This window comes from Psammomys obesus, unplaced genomic scaffold (assembly GCF_907164565.1).
Source record: "Psammomys obesus unplaced genomic scaffold, mPsaObe1.curated_primary_1811, whole genome shotgun sequence".
NCBI classification, from domain to species: Eukaryota; Metazoa; Chordata; class Mammalia; order Rodentia; family Muridae; genus Psammomys; species Psammomys obesus.
Genome location: NW_026596046.1, coordinates 4,938,235 through 4,958,575, shown reverse-complemented (window position 1 = coordinate 4,958,575; position 20,341 = coordinate 4,938,235). Strand labels below are relative to the sequence as shown.

General features: G+C 46.9%; 2 protein-coding genes across 2 annotated transcripts in view; both read left to right on the top strand.

Moving 5' to 3' along the window:
- The window catches only part of Aldh1a3 (aldehyde dehydrogenase 1 family member A3), a 34,580-nt gene extending 30,790 nt beyond the window's left edge, over positions 1-3,790 (top strand). Inside the window, exon 13 of the mRNA XM_055623653.1 lies at positions 1,937-3,790. Within this exon, the coding sequence (XP_055479628.1) occupies positions 1,937-2,009 (73 nt within the window). The 3' untranslated portion in view covers positions 2,010-3,790. The remainder of the gene's footprint in view (positions 1-1,936) is intronic.
- A 2,814-nt stretch (positions 3,791-6,604) lies between these two features.
- Positions 6,605-20,341, top strand: part of Lrrk1 (leucine rich repeat kinase 1) — a 132,162-nt gene continuing 118,425 nt past the window's right edge. Inside the window, exons 1-2 of the mRNA XM_055623528.1 lie at positions 6,605-6,681; positions 12,648-12,840. Coding sequence (XP_055479503.1) covers positions 12,744-12,840 — 97 coding nt within the window. The 5' untranslated portion in view covers positions 6,605-6,681; positions 12,648-12,743. The remainder of the gene's footprint in view (positions 6,682-12,647; positions 12,841-20,341) is intronic.

Sequence of the window (20,341 nt, the reverse complement as noted above, 5' to 3'; positions counted from 1 at the left end):
CTCATCTACACGATTCTGGGCCCTAACTGCTCTTATAGTTAAGCAGGCATCAGAATCACCCAGGGAACCTACTGGACACAAATTTCTTGACTCCGCCGAGGGAATTGCTGATGCCATCAATGTACTGGCTTTTCTGGCACTGCAAAATTAGTGTCTTAGATGATGCAGCATGTGATCCATGCTCTGAAGGATAGGCGCAGCTCTCTCTGAGCTTAGATCACCGTGGCAGCTAGCCTGCATCCTCTTTAGAGGCTGTGAGGACTGAGTTTCCTTGCCTTACGCAGCCCCCAGAGGCTCACCTCCTTTTCGGCCGATATCCTCTTCCATCTTCCCAACCCGCCTAGTAGTACCTTTCTGCGTCTTGTCTCACTTTGGCTCAGCTCTCTTCCTCAACCCTTAAGGACTGTTGAGCAACTCAAATGACCCAGAAAATTCTCTTTTTGAAAGTCAATTGATTACCCACAAGAATTCCTTCCATCTCTAGCATCAGTTCTCCCTTGCTGTGTAACCTAACATGTGCATCAGGACAGAGGAGTAGGGTATGGACAAATTTTACTATTTTCTTTTTCATTTTTAAAAACTTATTTATTTTTTATTAATTACAGTCTATTCACTTTTTATCCCAGCTATAGCCCCCTCCCTTGTCCCCTCCCAACCCCACCCTCCCTTCTTCTTCTTCTTCTTCTTCTTCTTCTTCTTCTTCTTCTTCTTCTTCTTCTTCTTCTTCTTCTTCTTCTTCTTCTTCTTCTCCTCCCATGCCCCTCCCCAAGTCTACTGATAGGGGAGGTCTTCCTCCCCTTCATCTGACCCTAGCTTGTCAGGTCTCATCAGGACTGGCTGCATTGTCTTCCTCTGTGGCCTCCTTCAGGGGGAGGTGATCAAAGAGCCAGCTACTGAGTTCATGTCAGAGACAGTCCCTGTTTCCATTATTAGGGAAGCCACTTGGACACTGAGATGCCACGGGCTACATCTGTCCAGAGGTTCTAGGCCTGCCCAATTTTACCTGCCACAGTAGGCCCCGGTGAGAGTCCCAGAATCTACATTTCTGAAACATACAGAAGTAAGGCTGCTGCTGCTGCTGCTGCTGCGCTGCAGGGTTTTAGGTCTTACAGATGAGACAGGGCTGTCGCTCAGATCTTTAGTACAGAGACTGAAATGGCCATCTCTACCCCTACCTTTTCTGGAACCAGAATCTACTGGTGTGTGTGTGTGTGTGTGTGTGTGTGTGTGTGTGTGTGTGTGTGTTTCTGCAACCACTAAAAGTATATACACTAGGGAGGAACAGCATCCACGCTGCGTCTAAGAAGGGCATCCACTCCAGTGATGGTCTGTGATGCCTAGGAAAAAAATCCCTAGCCCCTATAAGAGGTAAGGGAAGGAAATATGCCAGAGGTTCTACCCTGCGGGTCATTTCCTCCCTCTGTCTAACCTGTGCCAGTGGTTGCTCCCTTTCCCCTGCAGTGTGACCCAGCTCCTCTTACAGCTGTTTCCTTTAGAGCCTGATGTCCCTGTGGTGCCCTGGCCACCTCCTCAAGCTTAGACATCACCTTTTCTGTCTCTTCCAGTAGAAACCAATCATTGCTTAAAACTTACATAGTCAGGGCAGTTCTCACAGCCCGGGTACCTCACTCACCATATAGGCCCCTCTTCCTGACCGAGAGAGCTGTGTTTGTCCTGTTCTTACCTCTCATTGTCCAAAAGCAGAGTCTCAGTTCTTTTAACTGCTTCAAAAGCCTCCCACACAGGAACTTAACATTTAGACTTACATTTCCAGTTTCTGTCACTTAGTAAAGGCATCGTCATCCCTTACTATGTCCAGGCAGCACACCGTGTCCTGTCACTCAAACCGTCCAGCAGAGTGTTCGGGCATTAGAAGAGTTTTCCCAGAGCCGTGAACTGACGGTGTGAACTTCCCCCTTCTTCTCTGTCACCACAGAGGTGAATACGCTCTGGCTGAGTATACAGAAGTAAAAACTGTCACCATCAAGCTCGATGACAAGAACCCTTGAAGGACAGACCGACTTCTTCCTCAAAAGCTGGACCGCTGACCATGGCAACTCCAACTTGCCATGTGCAGAGAGCAGGGTGACAGTGCTCAGCCTCCCAGGACCCTCTCTTCTGGACACACGATCTACTGGAGTTTAACGGTTTTGATTTTCCTCTCACACTCATGCTTTACGGACCAAACTGTGGGTGGCTGGATGTTCTGTGTGAACCTGCAGGCCTGCCTGGGGAGGAACGCTTATCCAGCTCTGGCTTTGCCTTTAGACTAAGTGCAGGACACAGCAAACACATCTGGGGCCCTGCTACTACAAGGTGGTCTCTGGAGTGTCCCGCAGTTACTTTAAATGCTTCGCTCACCCCAGGAGGAATGTGAAAAGAGCCCACTGCATGTCCTGCAAGCAGATCTGCTCTTGCGACCATGCCTCGGGGGTCACCCGCGCACAGAACAAGTCCCCCCCTCATTCTGAGGCACAAGTGGGATTACTCACAAGCAAAGGGTTAGTGTTGAAATGAAAGGAGGATTCCAGGAACCCCGTGTGGGGAACTTAGGGACACATAAGCCACCGAAAGGCGCCGGGAGCCTTTGGGTTCTGCAGGGTTGCCGGTCGTAGAGGCTGCGTGTAGACACTGATTGTGGGATTCACCTTGAAAACAGTCCTGACTTTGGAATTACCAAACCAACAACCCAAAGAACCTGCCCTACAGTTACGAGATGGTCTTTCATAACTAAGGCTCATCTTGGGCAGAGAATATCCCTTGCCACTGAGGACTCATTTGAGAGCTACCACAGCAGAGCAAACCCTAGACAGTCAAACCCTAGACATTTGACACTCAGAGCCATCGTTCACTTTTGCAGTTTACCCATTTCTAATACATCCAGTGATGAACACACCCACTTCCTTTTTCTCATCTCCAGCTCCATTACTCATTTTAGATCAGTAAAGCACACACCACCGAGAGACAGCTGCCACTGCATAGCTCCGTAGTCATAAAAATCCAGTTTGGATTTTCATTTCTGGTTGGCCCAACACACAGCACCTGGATCCCATAGTGGAACAGATCATCAGCCAAGTGGCCTGGGGATTGGCATTCACATTATGACATTTTTCTTTTCCTCTTTGGTATACGATATGCAATTCCAGGTTTGAACTTGGGAAACTAAAAACCGTTCCCATAAAGCTTTAAGGATAAAACCAAACTCACTGGGTTAGCTGCTGTTCGGGTACTTTCACCGTCAGTCACATGCACCTCTCTAGTTGGACGTGATGCTTACATTTGAGGATGAGGGTTAAGACTGAGCAACAGTGAAAAGGAAGGCTCCTCCTCCCAGAACCAGTGTGTGCATGAAGAATATGGTACATGATTTGGGGGCTCCCCGTTTACCTTCTTTCCTCCCTCAGCACATGTACTACCAGTAACTGGTGAAATCAGGATTCGGACACTGAATTTTGAGTATCTCAATAACTCTAGGCACTACCCTTCTACCATAGTACAATAGAGGGTTGCTCCTCTTCTGGTGGACAATAATGCCTTTACTATGAAATGTTACATTATTTATAATTGGTATCATTAATGTATCTTTTTATAGCTGTAAGTACACAGAGGTAGTATATTTAACCTTCTGTAATATACTGTATTTAGAAATGAAAATCTATATAATGTTAGGTTTCACTTCTTCCAAGGTTTACCCCTGTGGTATGGTTTTTAAATCGACTGGACTGGGAATTTTGATCCTAACTTCAGATTGTGTTCAACAATGATAAAATAAAATTGGACATTTGAGAAATGTTATTATTTTTTTCAATGAAGGACTAACCCATTTGAATTCTGTGGCAGGCCTTTCTCTTTCTGAGACTTCTGGGCACTGTGGCTTTTGATAAGGTGATGGCAAAGGCAATAATAAATTTATTCTCCTTCAGTAAGTCACACACAGGGCCTTTCTTGATGGTAACATCCATTTCTATAGCTGTAGATGGCGAATAGCTTACAGGCTAAGTGTAAGGCGCTTTCTACGTTGCCCGAGTCCCTTTTCATCACAAAGCCATGATGACCGAGTGCAGAAAATGAGGATTAAGGGGAAAAACTCTTGTCCCCAAATAGTGACCATGGATCTATTTTTGTGACTTTTCTCTACGATCATCGAAGGGTCTGGACTTAACTTAGCCAAAGTTCTTAAAGCTTCGAACCGCCGAGAAACATCAGTCACCCGGCTATGGCCTGCCACTGATGCTGGAACAGAAACCGTCACTGGGCTTGGGTAGGTCTGGAAAGATCAAACTGTGACCTCAGCATCAAAAGCCCAGGCAGCCGACTCATGTGGAAAAGCACCACCCCCTTAAAAAATGGCATGAGGGAGGTTGAACCAGACCTCCCTCGGTGTGCACTTGTGCATGTTTTGCTGTATTTATGAACATTTCGTTTCTTATCCAAACGTGAACAGAAAGTGATATAAAAGGACATCTTTGATTGTTCGATTAATTAGAACATGCCTGCCTCAAGAGAACCCTTGTAAAGACATGTTTGTGTGTGTGTGTAGAAATGCATATATGCACTTGTATGCCCGTGGTTGGGCACATTCTCTAAAAGAAGACACTTTGGGATGCTCTAGCTTCACCTCTTGCTGAGGGTCTTCTTTCTGATGTATTCTCCTTGCTAGAATCCATGCATCAGACTGTGCTTGCAGGTAGAGATTTGGGGGTCTTTTAGTTACTGTTGGAGGCATCAAAAGAAAGTATTTGGCTGAACAAAGGCAAGCATCCGAAGGCTAAAAGAACAGTTAGCCTCAGTGTAATGTTCATTCTGAGAGGTAGGTAGGTGGCTGACCTACCTCTGGCTGTGGTCTACCAGATGACCCCGTTGTAGATAGGGTCATTCCAACCTCAGGCTTCTGAAAATCTGGGTGGGATGTGAGGAAACACAAAAAGAACATGGGTCTGCAGGAATGAAAAATAAATGAAAAGGAGTTTTAGTTGCTCTGCAATAGCCTCCTTTGCACACTTGTGACTAAAACACGCCTACTGGGTAGAGCTGAATGCTGAAATGTGACCATCTCAAAAAAAGGCCAGATATGTGTCAAATGTTCCGGATGTTTTTTGTTTTTGTTTTGTTGTTGGTGGTTTTATCTTATTTTTTTTTTTTTTTACATTGGGCATTTTTCCTAACCTATTTCCAGGCTTGTTTAAAGGGGAAATTTTCTTTTTCTTCTTAAAGTTTATTAATTTTTTATTCACTTTACATCCTGGTTTGATCACCCCATCCCTCCTCCTCTCCCAATCTCACCCTTCCTCTCTCCTATTCCCCCCCCCTCAGAAAAGGGGACCTCCCGTTTCCATCCACCCCAGCTCATCATCGAGTAAAGGGGAAATCATTCTCGCCACAGTAAGAATTGGCAAGGTAAGTTCCCTAGTGTTGGTCCTGGCACTAGGCATAGATGTCCTCAGAGTAACACTAGGTGGCAGTGATGTATGCCCTGAAGGCGGCACCCACCCAGGCTTATTCAAACTGCTGAGGCCATGCCTTGTAAATTATTAGGGACTTTTCGGAAGCAGTTATATTGCTGCGCTTGCCAGTTGGTCTGAGGACCTCGATGGCGAGGACAGCGTTGCAGAACTGCGTCTCCTTTTTTTTTTTTTTTTTTTTTTTGAAAAGGTGTTCGGTGGAGGGAAAGCAGAGCAGAGCAATGCTGCCAAATAGGGACCCAAACACCAACTCTAAGTGCACCCTCGCGGTGTTCCTGAAGTAGCTCAGGCGGTCCACAGCTGCCCAGATTCTTAGGTGCTTTGCGCACGGTCTCGGTAACATTCGTTTTGACCGGAGTTGCGCCTAAGTGCAGAGCCGCTTTTCCGCCAAGGATTGTCTTTTCCGGGTATTCTGGAGCGGAATCTTTTCTTGGTATTCAGGAGCGGAATCAGAAGCCCGCCTGCAGCTTGGCCGTGTGTAGCCTGCCTTTGGTTATTACCCTCAGTGGCATCACCTGACAACATTCCACTATGTTTTTACACCTCAGCACCACAGCCAGGCAGGTGGCGAGCGCCTGTTGCTACTCCAGAGCACGAATATCTCTAAAAAGAATCACCAGCTCGTGATAATCTTTGCAAATGTCCATAACTAGGTGTGGTGAAAGGTTTCCAAAACATCACCACCCTTTAAAAAGTAGTTCCTGCCTCACTCCCTAAAGCCCCGCACACACAGTGATAGGCTCGTCCTTTTAATCTTTACAGCCAGAGCGCACAGCCAGCATATAGGATAGAAATTAATCTGTTACCAGAGCACAGGCCGAGCCTAGCACGGGGCAGTCTTGTCACTGTGCCTGTCCCTAGGGAAGACAGCAGGGCATCCGAATTTGGGGAGGACTCCACAAAGTCTCAGGGGCCCTAGCATCTACCGAGGCACAAGAGCTTGGACCCGGACGTCTTGCAGCTAGGGAAGCCGAGGCAGCCCCCACCCCCCAGGGGGACCGTGTGGGTATGTGCGGAGGCCTGGGGACGGCCGACCCTCTGGCACAGCCCGGCTTCCGCGCCACCCGCCGTCCCCGCCCGCCAGGCGGCCGCAGGATTGAGGAAGTGCGTCTGGCCCCGCGGCGGCGGCCAGAGCTTTGCAGGGCAGAGCCCGGCAGTACACGCAGGCCCCGGGCCGCTGCTGTCGCCAGTCCCCGGTTCCCGGAACCCGCCACCGCAGGTAAGCGCCAAGCGGGACCGAGCCCTGCCCCGAGGACCCCGATAGAGCCTGCACCCCGACAGCCAAGCTTCGCCAGCGCCGCCCCGTCCCGCGCCCGGGTCCCCGCGTGCAGCCGCGGCCGTCGGTCCTGAACCGTGAGCCCCGCTACGCAGCCCCTCTCTCCAACCCCCCACCCCGCACCCCAGGAGGCCGCATGCACAGGACCCCGGGGGTCCCCGTGTCCCGGACCCGCAGGTCACAGATCTGGGGGGCGCCTGGATCTCGGGACAAGCTGGGGCTCCTCGCTGCTTCTCTAGCTGAGCCGAGACGCTTGAAGGGTTAAGCGGGTGCGGTGCTGGAGCTCGGGGAGCCGGGGGACCCCGAAATCCCGCGCCCAGGATCGGAGTGGAGCGGGGGGCGGGGAGCAGAGTTCAGAAACAAAAGTAGGAAACACCGGGGCGGCTGCAAAGTTCTTTTGCTTTTGAAGAAAGCCTGGATTTTAACTGGGGGGGTGTCTAGGCGTGTGGGCGCGTGGGAGTGCGTGAGCGCCCGGGACTGGAGGGGATGGCTCAGCAGGCTCTCCCCACGCTGCCCAGCCCGTGGTGCAGCGTGGTCTGGAGGTCTTCCCCTCCTCCACGCTTTGGGCGCGCTTCTCACCCGGTAGCCGCATCTTGTGGCTATGGAGAAAAACCGCCAGCGCTGTTGCTTCAGCCTGCGGTGGTCCCTAGTATGGATGGGGGCAAGAATGGAGGGCAACAAAGACAGGGATGGAGAGACTCTAGGGATGCTGACAGGCAGTTCAGTCTGTCTTTTAATAGTTCGAGGCCATTAAGTTTTCCTCTTGCATGCACTCACCCCTGCAAAGACTGAAACAGGATAAATAAGCAAATCCTCACCAAATAATCCATTTTTAATGAGTTGGTCACTTACAGAGCACATCAAATTTGTAGATTTTGAAAAACCTCAGCATTGGATTCTTCTTTCTCTAATTTGGCTGTCATTGTCTTTTTGCTCATGTTCCAGAAAAATGTAGCATACCAACAACTGGTTTGTTCCTAAGGCCTTTCCTGCCACCCCCACCTCTACGTCTCTTTAACAGCTTAGGTATAATTAATAGTAATATAAGTAAGTGAACAAATAACTAAACAGACCAGCTAAGGGCGGCTTAGCACTTTGTAAAGCGCTTGCTGGTCAAGCGTGAGGGTCTGAATTCAGATTCAGAAACCACATAAAGCCAGATGAGGTAAAGATTGCTGTACAATCCCAGCATGCCCTGTCCTGGAGATGGGAGGCGTAGACAGGAGACTCCCTGGAAACTCACTAGCCAGCTTGGCATAGGCTGCCGTGAGGAGGACACCTTATCTCAAACATGGTGCAAAGAACAACACCAGACATCATCCTAGGACCACAACACACACACACACACACACACACAGAGAGAGAGAGAGAGAGAGAGAGAGAGAGAGAGAGTGACAGAGACAGACAGAGATTAAAAATAAGAATCACCCTAGAAATTTTTTTCATCTCGGAGTCCAGTCTATTGTCTTGTTGGTTCCATCCCCAAAAGTACCCTCCCTGGTCTGATGCACATAGTTCAAATTGCCACCATCTCTGCCATATCATTACAGTCCCCTTCCTCTGTTCTGGCTGCCAAGCAAAATGATATGGTATATAGACATTTTTTGCTTTAATATTTGTTTTTACAAATTATTTATACAATATATTTATCATTATCTTCCCCACTCCCAACTCCTCCCAGATACTTCTCTCTGTTCATCCAATTGTATATTCTTTCTATCAAAAACAGAACAAAATAAGAAAAAAAAAAACCCTGAACCAAGCCAAACAAAGAACTCAAAAAACAAAACAAACAAACAAACAAACATGGAGTCTGCTCTCTGTTGATCAACTACCCCTAGGCAGGGAGCCTGCCCTGGAGGGCAGCTGAAAACTGATTTTCCCTGTTCCAGCAGGTATCATCACGGTTGCAAATAGCTTCTTGGTTGGGAGGTGGGACTTTGTGCCCACTTCCCCTTCCCAGTGTTCAGCTTTCTGTGTGGTTTGCACCTGTTCAGGCCCTGTGCCTGCCGCCACAGTCTTCATGAACTCACATGTGCCCCAGCCCTGTGTGTCTCAAAAATGTCGTTTCCCTGGAGTCATCCACCACCTCTTCCTCTCACAATCTTTCCGCCCCTCTTAGCCATAGATCCCTGAGCCTTGAGGGTAGGAGTGTGACAAAGAAATCCCATTTAGGATAGAGTGCTTCAAATTCTCTCACTCTCGTACATTGTCCAACTGTGGGTCTCTGTGCCAACTCACGCCTACTGCAAGAAGAAGCTTATCTGATGTGGGATGAGCTATGAGCTATGCACTGATTTATGGGCTTAGTCGTGTGTCATTGGGAGCCATTTTATTACTATGTCCTTTTAGCAAAATAATACTAGTGGGTTTTCCCCTAGTAACAGAAGCGTGGGCACATGTTCTTAATGGCTTGATGAGATGTGTCCCTCCTCTTCATGGAGTCTTCAATACTGTCTCCTTGAGGTTGGTGTGAAATCCAGGGGTACCCTTTCATTCCAGCCCTCTGCCATCTCATAACACCAGGCTGTTGCCCCCAGTCTCCCTAGTTGAGCTCACTCTCCAGCTTGAAGTCTCTGCTTTGCTGCTTTAGGTCTTTCCATGTGCCTCCCAAGCCTCCACTATCTCTCCCTTCATTTAAGGCCTACACCTTTTCTCCCTTCCTTTCTTCTACCTCCTCCTCTTCACAGTCTCTCTGTCCGTGTGTTCCTCCTCATCTGTTTATCTTCTGACCACTTACTCAGGGTCTCTACTGGGGCTCCCGAGGGCAGGGACTGCCTTGGTCACCATGGCATCCCCTCATAACCATGCCAGGAATCACGAGGTGAATAACAGTAGGTACAGTGATGGAATAATTAAAGAACAGCCTTTGGTTAGATGTGGCTGTGGACTGGTGGAACACTAACTTTTCCTGCACTCACCTTGGGCTGCAGACAACATAGTCCTCCAGCCCCCAGCTCCATCATATTTTACATCCATTTTTGTAGAGGCAAATACTGGTCTGAAGATGCCAAAAGTACTAGAGGTGTCTACATCCATGGACTGTCCACCAGGTTTTGATTCAAGCAGGAGCTAGCTAGTGTGAGTAGGGCCAGCCTGCTTCACTCAGACCTTCAACACCTGTATTGTTTGTCCTTCCCAGACTTTCTGCAGGAACATCGGGAGCCCTTGGTCGGGAACCTCATAGCGTGACTTATTTGGGGCTCTCCCCTCCCTACTCGCATCACAAACTCACCAGTATTCACTCATCATTGAAAAACCTTTTCAGAATGAACAGCAAGCTCCTTCTTTTGTTTTTCATTAATCATTTAGGTTTGTTCATTCACACAGGCGAGAAGGTTGGTGAAAGGAAACGGGTGACATTTTAAAACATTAAAATAGTTGCCACTGGAGCAAACCTCTCGAGGCCCTCTGCAGGGGACCAAACACAAACTGGTGATTTACCACAATGATCTGTTGCATTGCTCTGCACCTAAGGGGAGCACAAGGAAGCACAGAGCTGTTTGAGGGCAAAGATGGAGTAACTCCAGTCACCTTATCCTAAAGCACCTACCTCAGGGTATAGGCCAAAATACAAATCACAATTTAAGAACGGCCCCTGTGACAGAATCCTCTAGCTGTGGGGTGATTTGCAAAAGGAAACTGAAAGGGGAACCAAGTGTGCTGGGTGAGAAACTAAAATATTTTAAAGTATGTGTATGTATGTGTGTGCGTGAGTGTGTGTGTGTGTGTGTGTGTGTGTGTGTGTGTACGCATGCGTGCATTTGCGTGTGTGCAGCTTAAATGCATTATATGCCAAGCCACTTCTGTTCTGAGAAGGAACATCAGACACCGGGGATCTTTGAAATGTATCCCGTGTATTTGGTGGTTTTAGAAATTTCTTTGAGGAGCTGGAGAGATGGCTCAGTGGTTAAGAGTGCTGTCTGCTCTTCCTAAAGGATCCAGGTTCAATTCCCAGCACCCGCATGGCAGCTCACAACTGTCTGTACCGCCAATTCCAAGGGATCTGACACCTTTGCACATAAAAAAAAAATTAAATAAATTATTTTTTAAAAAGAAATTTGTTTGAAAGAAGATGATAACTATGGCTCTCAGTTTCTGGATTTTAGCATGCAATTTGGAGCCTTTGTTTTTAACCAGACTCTGTCTGGAGGCTCTTCTCCCCATATCTCTTCTCAAGCTGATCTTTTGAACTAGGTTGTATAACTTACAAAGCTTCTGAGAATCTCCTGAATTTTGCCTGGCTTTCCTGAGTTTCCTTTGTTCTCTGTGCTTGCCAGGCTTCTCAACTCTAAATACGTTAAATACATTTCTTTGGATAGTGGGTCCTCTGGTTCAGAGACGTGTGGGTCATAGGAGCAAGACTGCTTAGCCACATCTTCCCCTGCCGGGAAGAGTCCACCCCCAGCCCTATCCCACCCCTATCCCCACCACACCACCTCTCAAGGGCCCGAGCCTCATTCCTAAGCTTTTAGAGGACAAATTGGAAGCATCCTTTAGCATTTCTTTGCTCTGTGGCTTGCTTAGTGCCTACACAGTTTGCGGAAGCTTCTAGAACCTGTATGGCAGGACACAGTGCTATTGTGAGTCTGTTCCTAAAAGGGAGGCATGAGACCCTGCCGACCTCCCAAGTCCTTGCTCTGTTTCAAGTACTGGCTCCACTAGCCCTTTTGAAGATTGTGACTGTTCAAACTCTGTCTTACGTGAAGTCCCCAATATTCCCCCTGAGGTTGCCAGGTTGTGTGGGGGTATGGCGGTGTGAGAGTATATTCTTAGCAGGTGAGAAAACAGAGAAAAAAAGTTTCAACTGGATGTCACACTGCTGATATCTAATACAAGCCTCCCACACCTTGACAGCCACACCATATGAACTATCTGAGGTGTTACTTACGTGACTATTAGGGTTTTTTTCTTATTGCTAGTTTGGGTTATGGTCTCATTCTCAATTTTATGGCCATCTTAAATGCTTATGGCCCTGCACTTTGTGTATAGGATGGGCTATGGGAACACTGATGGCAACATGCACTTTTATTTTTCATTTTTTAATATGCTAGTACCTTCCTGTTCTAGGCCAGGTGAAGCAGACCCTTCAAAATAGATCTGGGCCTTTCTTCAGCAAAGCAGCATAGACATTCATGTTGGAGGGCCTCCAGGATCAGTGGGAATCCAAGCATGGAAGAGCAGTGTTTAGCCACAGCTCAGAATCTGTTCAGTTTTAGAAGATGAGTCTTCATTCAGTTAGAAATCTGTGTGGCCAGATAATTCATGTATCATAAGGTATTTAGCCACACCTCTGTCCGTTACCAGCTGTGTTCCAGTAGTACCTGTCCCCCCAAGTTGTGACAACCCAAAATATCTCTAGATATTGTCAAATGTCTCCTTGGAGAAGAGGCAGCATTTACAGGGTTCGCTCGATGTCATAACCAGTAACAGCTCCTTCCAGACTCTTCTCTTAGGGACCATTGCCTGGCTGTCGTTTGGGAATTAGATGCTCAGCTTCAGGCATCCATAGGTGTCAGTCCTGGGCAAGGGGTGGCCTTGAATTTTGACTATCTATCCCACCCTATTCCAACTGAAGTATGGGGCCTGGCTGTTTTGCAAGATATAGTAGATAAGTACACCGAACACTACCAGTGTTGCTTTGTGATACACACACACACACACACACACACACACACACACACATCTTATTCTCATAGATATAAGATCTGAGCCCAGTGTCATGGTGTGATGGGAGGTGTCATTGTCCTTTTAGTGTCTCCATCTGACAGATTTGGCCAGATACATGAACCATGAAGAAATACTGCAGAGAAAGGGGAAAAGCCAATGAAAATGGAGACTGTCTACAAGGGCTTTTGGGAGAGGACTTGAGCTTGAAAGCGTTCTAATTTGATGTCTTTCGCCCCCAGGATGACCATGTGTCCATGCCTTAGCCCACCTGCACAGTGACGGCTGCGGTGGCAGCTGCAAGACCTTCCTTTGGAGACCTGCTGCCCCGAGGGTTGATGGCTGGCATGTCACAGCGGCCACCCAGTATGTACTGGTGTGTGGGGGCAGAGGGATCAGCCGTGTGTCCAGGACGTGCCATGGAGACCCATAATGGTAAGCGTGAGGCAGAGCACAGTCTGCCGTGCGTGGCCTGTAGCGAGCTTTGACTTACTAAGAACAGGTATTTTCAACCAAAGGAAATAAAATCACGATGATTTGGTGTTTTTTTTCTGTATCTTGGGATTCTCACTCAGATTCCTAAAATTTATTATGCTTTTAAAGATTTTGAAGGTGGGACATCATAACAGTCACGGGACTTTTTAAAATATATATATTTTTTTATAGTTTATAAACAAACAGTTTATAAAAATACTTGTTTACCAAAGAACGACTGAGAAGAGAAAAAGAAAAGCTAAAAAAAAAAAAAAGCTCACCTAGAGTCCCACAACCCCAACCCCAACACAGTCAGTGTCTTTCCTGTTCCCTTTAATCTGTTTCTCTGTGGTTAAGCAACTTTGGTTTCACTCTAGTTCTTAACCTCCCTAACGCTGTGACCCTTTACTGGAGGGTTACTTTGTGTTGTGGTGACCCCAGCCATAAAATTATTTTTATTGCTACTTTAAAACTGTACTTATGCCACTGTTGTGAATTGTAATGATCTGCGTTTTCCGATGGTCTTAAGCAACCCCTGTAAAATGGCCGGTTGACCTGTAAAGGGGTCCCGACCCACAGGTTGAGAACCACTGCTCTATGGTATTTGTAGGTTAATTCGATCTTATAGGCCACTGAATTCTAACCTTCTATATGTGGATTCAAGTCCCGTGATGAAGGGAAACTCCAGGGAACACTAATGAAATTAATCCCATTCCTAATTTCTACTCGGACATCTGAGTTACATCTATTCACTCTTCCACAAAGCATCCCATTCCTAGGTCTTTATATGTGGTTCCCAGGGTCTTCCCGTAAGACAGGCTGATTGAAGTCAGATTAAAGATTTTCCATCGGAAAATTTAAAACTGCTTTAATACCAATCAGCTATCGTGGATGTTCGCTGACAGTTTTTTTGTCTTGGTACCAGGCTCTGAGCACTTTACCAAATAACCTTACTAAAGCCTCACAGCAATCTGTGGAGTCAACGTTTCTTATCTGTTTGTTTGGTTGTTTGTTTACAGGAGTGCATTCACGTATGTGTGTGTTGTGTGTGCTATGAAGGAATCATTAAGCAGACATTTCAGTTTCCTGATTTTTTTTTTCTCCAAGGCTTTGCCTACGTTAGACAAACCATCTACCTCTGAGTACATGCTTAGTCTGAGAATGGCACTTTTATCCCTGCTTCGTAGCTGGGGAATTTGAGGATAAGAGATATCAAGAAACTTGTTTACAATAGGAGCAGATGCAGAGACCCACAGCCAAACATTAGGCAGAGCTCAGGGAAGCTGTGGAAGAGGGGGGAGGAAGGATTGTAAAAGCCAAGAAGGTCCAGGACATCACAAGAACACGGCCCGCAGAATCAAGTAACCAGGGCTCATAGGGGCTCACAGAGACTGCACCAAAAGTCAGGGAGCCTGAGTAGGTTGGACCTAAAGACCTCGGCTTATATGTTGTGGTTATGTAACTTGGTGTTCTCATGGGAATCCTAACATTCTGGGGGAGGGAGGGGGTCTCTGACTCTTTCACCTGCTCATGGGACCCTTTTCATCCTACTGGGTTACCCTTTCCAGCCTTGGTATGAGGGTTTGTGCCTGGTCTTACTGTAACTTGTCATGCCATGTTCAGTTGATGTTCTTGGGAGGCCCGATCTTTTCTGAAGGAAACCAGAGGATGAGTGGATCTGGGGGAGAGCAGGAAAGTAGAGGGCACAAGGAGAAGAAGAGGGAGGGGAAACTAAAGTCAGAATACAGTATATGAGAGAAGAATTTTAAAAAGAGAAAAGGAAAGAAACTTGTTTAGGTCAACAACTCATAAACTCACAGAACTGCTGTTTGTACCCTGTCTTATCCCTAGAACTCTAGTTCTTAAAAATGATAGGTTTTCATGCATGTTCTGACAGGGCCATGTGTTGGTGTGAGGCTGTATGTGTGTGTCCTCAGCCATAGCCGTGGTTGAGAGCTAGCTTAGCAGATATTTGTTCAGTGTGCTGTTCTGGTTTGCTTTGGGATTTTGGTTTTGTTGTTGTTTATCTCCATCTTAAATATCCAGGAGCCAACCAGGGTGATGTTTCTTTGCACAGAAATCAAATTACATTTTTTCTTTCTGACACAGCCTGGCACTAAATGTCTCAGAGTGTTTGACTTTCTTTTCTCTGTCTTTTCACCCCAGAAGTGCATCATTCTCTGATGGTTTAATTAGCAAGACCTTGCTTTGAAAGTGAGATCAGGGCGGCATGGGCAGTAGAATGCTGTCCCCTGCTGGGGTAGTATCTCTTCCTCTCCAGCGAACTCTGCTCCATCATCCCTCCTGCTACTCCTTTTAGCTCTTCTGAGGATGAAGATAGGAATAAGTGTGAGACCAGGGGCATTTGGGCAAGAGAGCTTTCTGGGCAAATGGCTATGATGCCCAATAAAGCCCTGAGGAGGACTCTGCCCATCCCTTTCTTAGTCAAGGGTTCATGATCTCAATGTGTGCTTCTTCACCCTTGCTGTCAGAACCACCAAGGATCTTCTCAAACCACCAATAGCCAGAGACCATCCAGACCCACAAGACCATTGTCCTTATGGGAGGGGCCAGGTACAGGCTGGTTTCAGAGGCTCCCTCTGGCTTCTCGTATGTAGCTGGGGCCAAGGGTCATCGCAGCGTAGTATAGAGCAGTGTTTCTGGAGTCGTGTGCATGTGTTCCCTGGGAATCTTCATAAAATGAACTCCGGCCCTGTGAGATCAGGGGTAAAGGGGCTTGCCAACAGTTACATACAGTTTGGAGAATGATCTATGAGAGTCATGTTTTCTGTTTAAAAAAAAAATTATAAGTATTAAGTAGAGAGCAAGCCCAAGTAAAAGAATAAATACCAAGTAGAAAATAGATATGTAGTTAGGTAGATGATAGATAGATAGATAGATAGATAGATAGATAGATAGATAGATAGACAGACAGACAGATAATAGCAAAACATCATCAAATCTCAAAACATCCAACAGAAATCAACTGGGGAGCCCCTTTAAGGCAGCGAGCTGGTGTTCTCAGATGAGAGAGTCTGGGCAGAGCAGGGTTCCCTCAGCGAAGGCTTTCAGTTAAAAGAACAAATAACAACAGATAGCCAAAGCAGGTACTCACGACATCCAGCGGACACTGGCTGGGGAAGCTGAGCTCTCTATCGCACGCAGGCGCCGAATATCACGGGATGAACAGTGCTGTCCACTGGGAACTGTTCACTGCTGAATAGTGAATGGTAGCAATTGCTGGGAGACCATGTTTTTACCAGGACTGTTTGCTGTTCTCTTCCCCTTCTCACAGTATTAGGGAGCTGGCAGCCTATCACCACACAAGGAACGCTGAAGGACAGCTTCAGACAAACACTCTTAGATGTGATGTGTGAGTGGAAGCAGTCCTGCTTCCAGAGCCAACGTCTCAGGAAACTCACAACTCAGTAAACGTGACAATTTAGCAATCTAACGTACACCCCACCTGATAATCTCCCTTGGACACATATGGTGGAAGATGACAACCACCTCCTGAAAGTTGTCCTCTGACCTCCACATGTACATGGGTACACACACACACACACACAGTTATATGCATACGTAATACTATAACACACATATTAATATAATTAATACATTTATTAATATAATTTAATAAGAGTTACTATGATTTTATAATACTTAATATATTAGTGTAATAATGTATAGCTGATACGGTGCATTTGGTCCTCCTAAATCCCCCATCATTCATTAGAGTTCCCAGGGACTTGGGCAAGATGGGCACTGTACAAACCCGGGACCAGCCCTACTTGTGTGCTTGTGATAAAACAGATAAAAGCTGGAAAAAACATTACCATGCACCCACGGGAGCACGGTTCCTCCCTAGCCCTTCGTTCTCTCCTCTGAAGGTCTGCGTCTGACCTACGTTCTGTTCCTTAGTTGGTCCCTTCTCCCTGATGGCCGTGATCTTGGAGACCTTTTGGCCCCCAGAGGCCTCTTTTCCACAATGAAAATCTCAGGCCCACTCACCAGCCCTGTTTGAATAACGTAAGGAATTGCATGAAGCCTGACAGACTGACATAGTTTCTACTAAGTACAGAAAGGTTTGCTGTTAGAAACATGACATCGGTGACATCTGGAAAAGCCCTGAGGCTGAAGTAGGTTATTTAGCACAAATTCCAAATACACGGAGTTGAAGGTAAAAGAAAAGGAGCTGCAGTTATTTCACTGGGACATTGATCCTGTGGCTCTGTGTGTACGAAATTACACACAGTGTGTCAAGGAAATCTGTGTGTATTCCAATAGTCAAATTCCAATAGTCAAATCCTCTTGCTAATATTTGTAAAGAAGCCACCAACATATACACCCATACGCTGAGAGTTTAAAGGCTTCCCAGGTGGTAGCAGCAGGGCTGAACCTAGAACTCTCACTTTCAGATCTAAACATACTTTATTAATTTCAAAGGACACTTTCCTCGGACTCTGCAGAGCCTACTTTTAAAACTTCACTTGGTATATTTCATTTTCATAGAATATAAATACCAAATTAAAGTATGGTGCCGTTATTTTGATGAACCCATCAAAAACTGAAAATGTCTTATTCAAGCACACATCAAGTCTGCCTCACTAATTCAGCAACATGGCCCTTTCTGTACCCAGAGCACCTGTGCTCTCCTGAGATGGCCGGTCAGCTCACCCACAGCCTATTTTATAATAAAGTCCCAGATACATCATGCGGTTGACTGAATACTACAATGTGTGTGGGAAACAGAGAGCTTGTGTGCATATACTGTTGCACTATTATGAAGTCACAAGATCATAAGTGAAAGCCAGATAAGTCAGGGGCTGTCTGTATACACACACCAAGACCACAGCCAGGAGATGGCTGACGGATGTCAAGGGGTGGTGTTTGAGTTTGGATTGCAGACACTGCATTTTGCCTGTCTGCAGTCTTTGTCCTCTGCAATAAATACCTCACTTTTTGTTTTGTCCTGTGTTACTTTTGCAAACCCAGAAGAATACATTTTCAAGTTGTTTGCCTTTGTTGTTAGGGGTTGAGACTGAAGTGAGGGTCTTGTGCATGCTAGGCAGGTTTTCTACTGCTGAGCTACAACCAGGCAAGCTTGCCTGCTCCCCACCAGTTGCTGTTTCTTATGTTTTGTGATTAGCAATAAGCCTGCATATCTGTGACTCACAGCCCAGATCAAATGTGCTTCACTGCCCTGTTTTCCACCAATGTCTTTCTGGAATAGATGATAGTAGGCCCAGTTCACCTGCAACTGAGTGCTCTTCAGGGTCCACTTTAGGTTTGGAGACATCCTTAAAGATGAGTTGTTCCTTCCTGCTCCCCACCCCACCCCTGAAACATTCTGAGGACAAGAAGAGCCTTAATTTTCAGCTCTCCCAGCTGCATCTACCAGCCTCATGTCAGGGAAGACTGACTGCTCCAGACCTATTTTGCAGCCCTGGCTAAGGAAGGCTGGCTGCCAGAAGGAAAACCAGTAATTCCCAAATTACACAGGGGCAGCTCTCCATTTTTGAAAAGTCCCTAGAAAATAACATGTTTTAAAACAAACGAATTCTTTATACTTGTATGAATGGTTTTGAAAAAGACTATGTAACTGAACACATTGCTTGAACTCCAGAGTTCTTTGGACATGGCATTCTACGCCTTGTATTTACGTGCTTTGTGTGCTTTTGCACAGCCCTTCATATTTTGACTTGCGTGTGTTTAGGATGGTTTTAGAGCTCATGCATATGCAAGCACAGACACCACTGTGGCCTCCTGGCAAGTGGTCTGTGTGCTCACAATGAGTCCTTGCAGCACAGATGTGAGCCGGGAAGGTGTGTCGTGCCTTAGTCTCATGAGACTATCAGAGGGGAGCTCTGAGGAGGCGGAGGAGGCGTGTTAGAAGGATTTGGTGGATTTCAAAGGTGTTGATTGGCAGGAGGAATGGCAAGCCTTTTGCTAAGCCATACCTGCTGGAATCTAGCAGCTAGACAGATTCCCTTGGCAAACATGACATTAAGTGTTCTTCTAAATGCCCATACCAGCTAGAGTGGAAAAACCTGCTCTTCTAGTTGAGGCGAGGCACCTGGGAAAGTAGATCAGCTGGGAAACTCCCAGATAAGGCAGCCTCTCCTACCAGCTGAAGGTATGGGAAGGGGACCCATCTTTGTGTGAGGGTCATGCCCTCGGCCCTGAAAGTGTTGAAACAGCTACCACCTGCCATACCCAGCACGGACAAAAGAAGATGGAACATTCCAGAGGGTCTTCAAACCTCAGGTTGTTACATAGCTGCTTGAAATATGAAATATCTTGTTCTTTCTTTCTTTCTTTCTTTCTTTCTTTCTTTCTTTCTTTCTTTCTTTCTTCCTTCCTTCCTTCCTTCCTTCTTTCCTTTCTTTCTTTCTTTCTTTCTTTCTTTCTTCTCTTCCCCCCCTTCCTCCTCCTCCTTTGGCTTTTAAAAGTATGCCTAAGTTATCTGCCATGTTACTATAACCATGTGGTTTGCCCAAAAGGGGACTCACCTTGCCTTCCAGGAAGAAGGAAATAGACACACATCAGCCTGCATACTTCACATATCAGTGTCCAATAACACTTTGATGGGCTGTGTGGGGTGCGTGGACACATAGTTTTTCTAGCTAGGTCATGGTCAGCGGAGTCACCTTCTCCCACCTGAGTGCAGGTCCACACTGATCCTCTCCAGGAGGCATGTTGAGGGTCGAGAAAGCAGTGTCTTACTGAGCAGGCAAAATAAGAATGGCTGAGAGACGGCCTGCTTGGTTGCGGTCGGTCCATGTGGGTGGCAGTTAGTTCAGCTGGACCTCATTCCCTCAAAGCCCAGGCCAGCTATGTAAGCTCTGAGGCTCAGTGAGGTCAGGGCCTCACTTAACCGTTTGTCCAGACTTGCTCACTTCTAGCCATAGGGAGCTGACTAGCCAGCCAACGACACCAGGCCTTCTTAGAAAATGGATGCTTGCGAGCAGGGTGTGGATAGGGAGTGGTGTATCCTGCTGTCCACCAGCTCCGCTCAGTAAGGCAACTTCACTCCCTTCAGCTCTTTCTTTGGAAACTAAATGCCCTTCCTGCTAAAAGCCAATACCTGGCTCTCCTTGCAGATTTCCTCTAAGGCCAAGCCTTCCAGTTGCCCTGAAGAGCAATCTCTGTAACATGTTCTGCCACCATAGTCCTTAGCCTTTTTCCAGTCTCTGTCTGTGGACCAGTCCTTAGCCTGTGGCTTCCTGAGTACAGAGAAAGAGCAATTCCCACCTCCTCCAGCCTGCCATGTGAGAGTTCTAGGCAGGGCTCCTACATGCCCTCTCCCCATTCTGAGCGGCCAGAGGCTGAAGGTGGTAGCTCACTCAAAGCCTCAGCACACACACACCCTTCCTTAATCTGTACTTGCTCCCTGCTGTCTCACCCCCAGCATGGGTGGGCAGAACAGCTCTACCTGAGGGCCTCTGTGATGAGGTGCAAC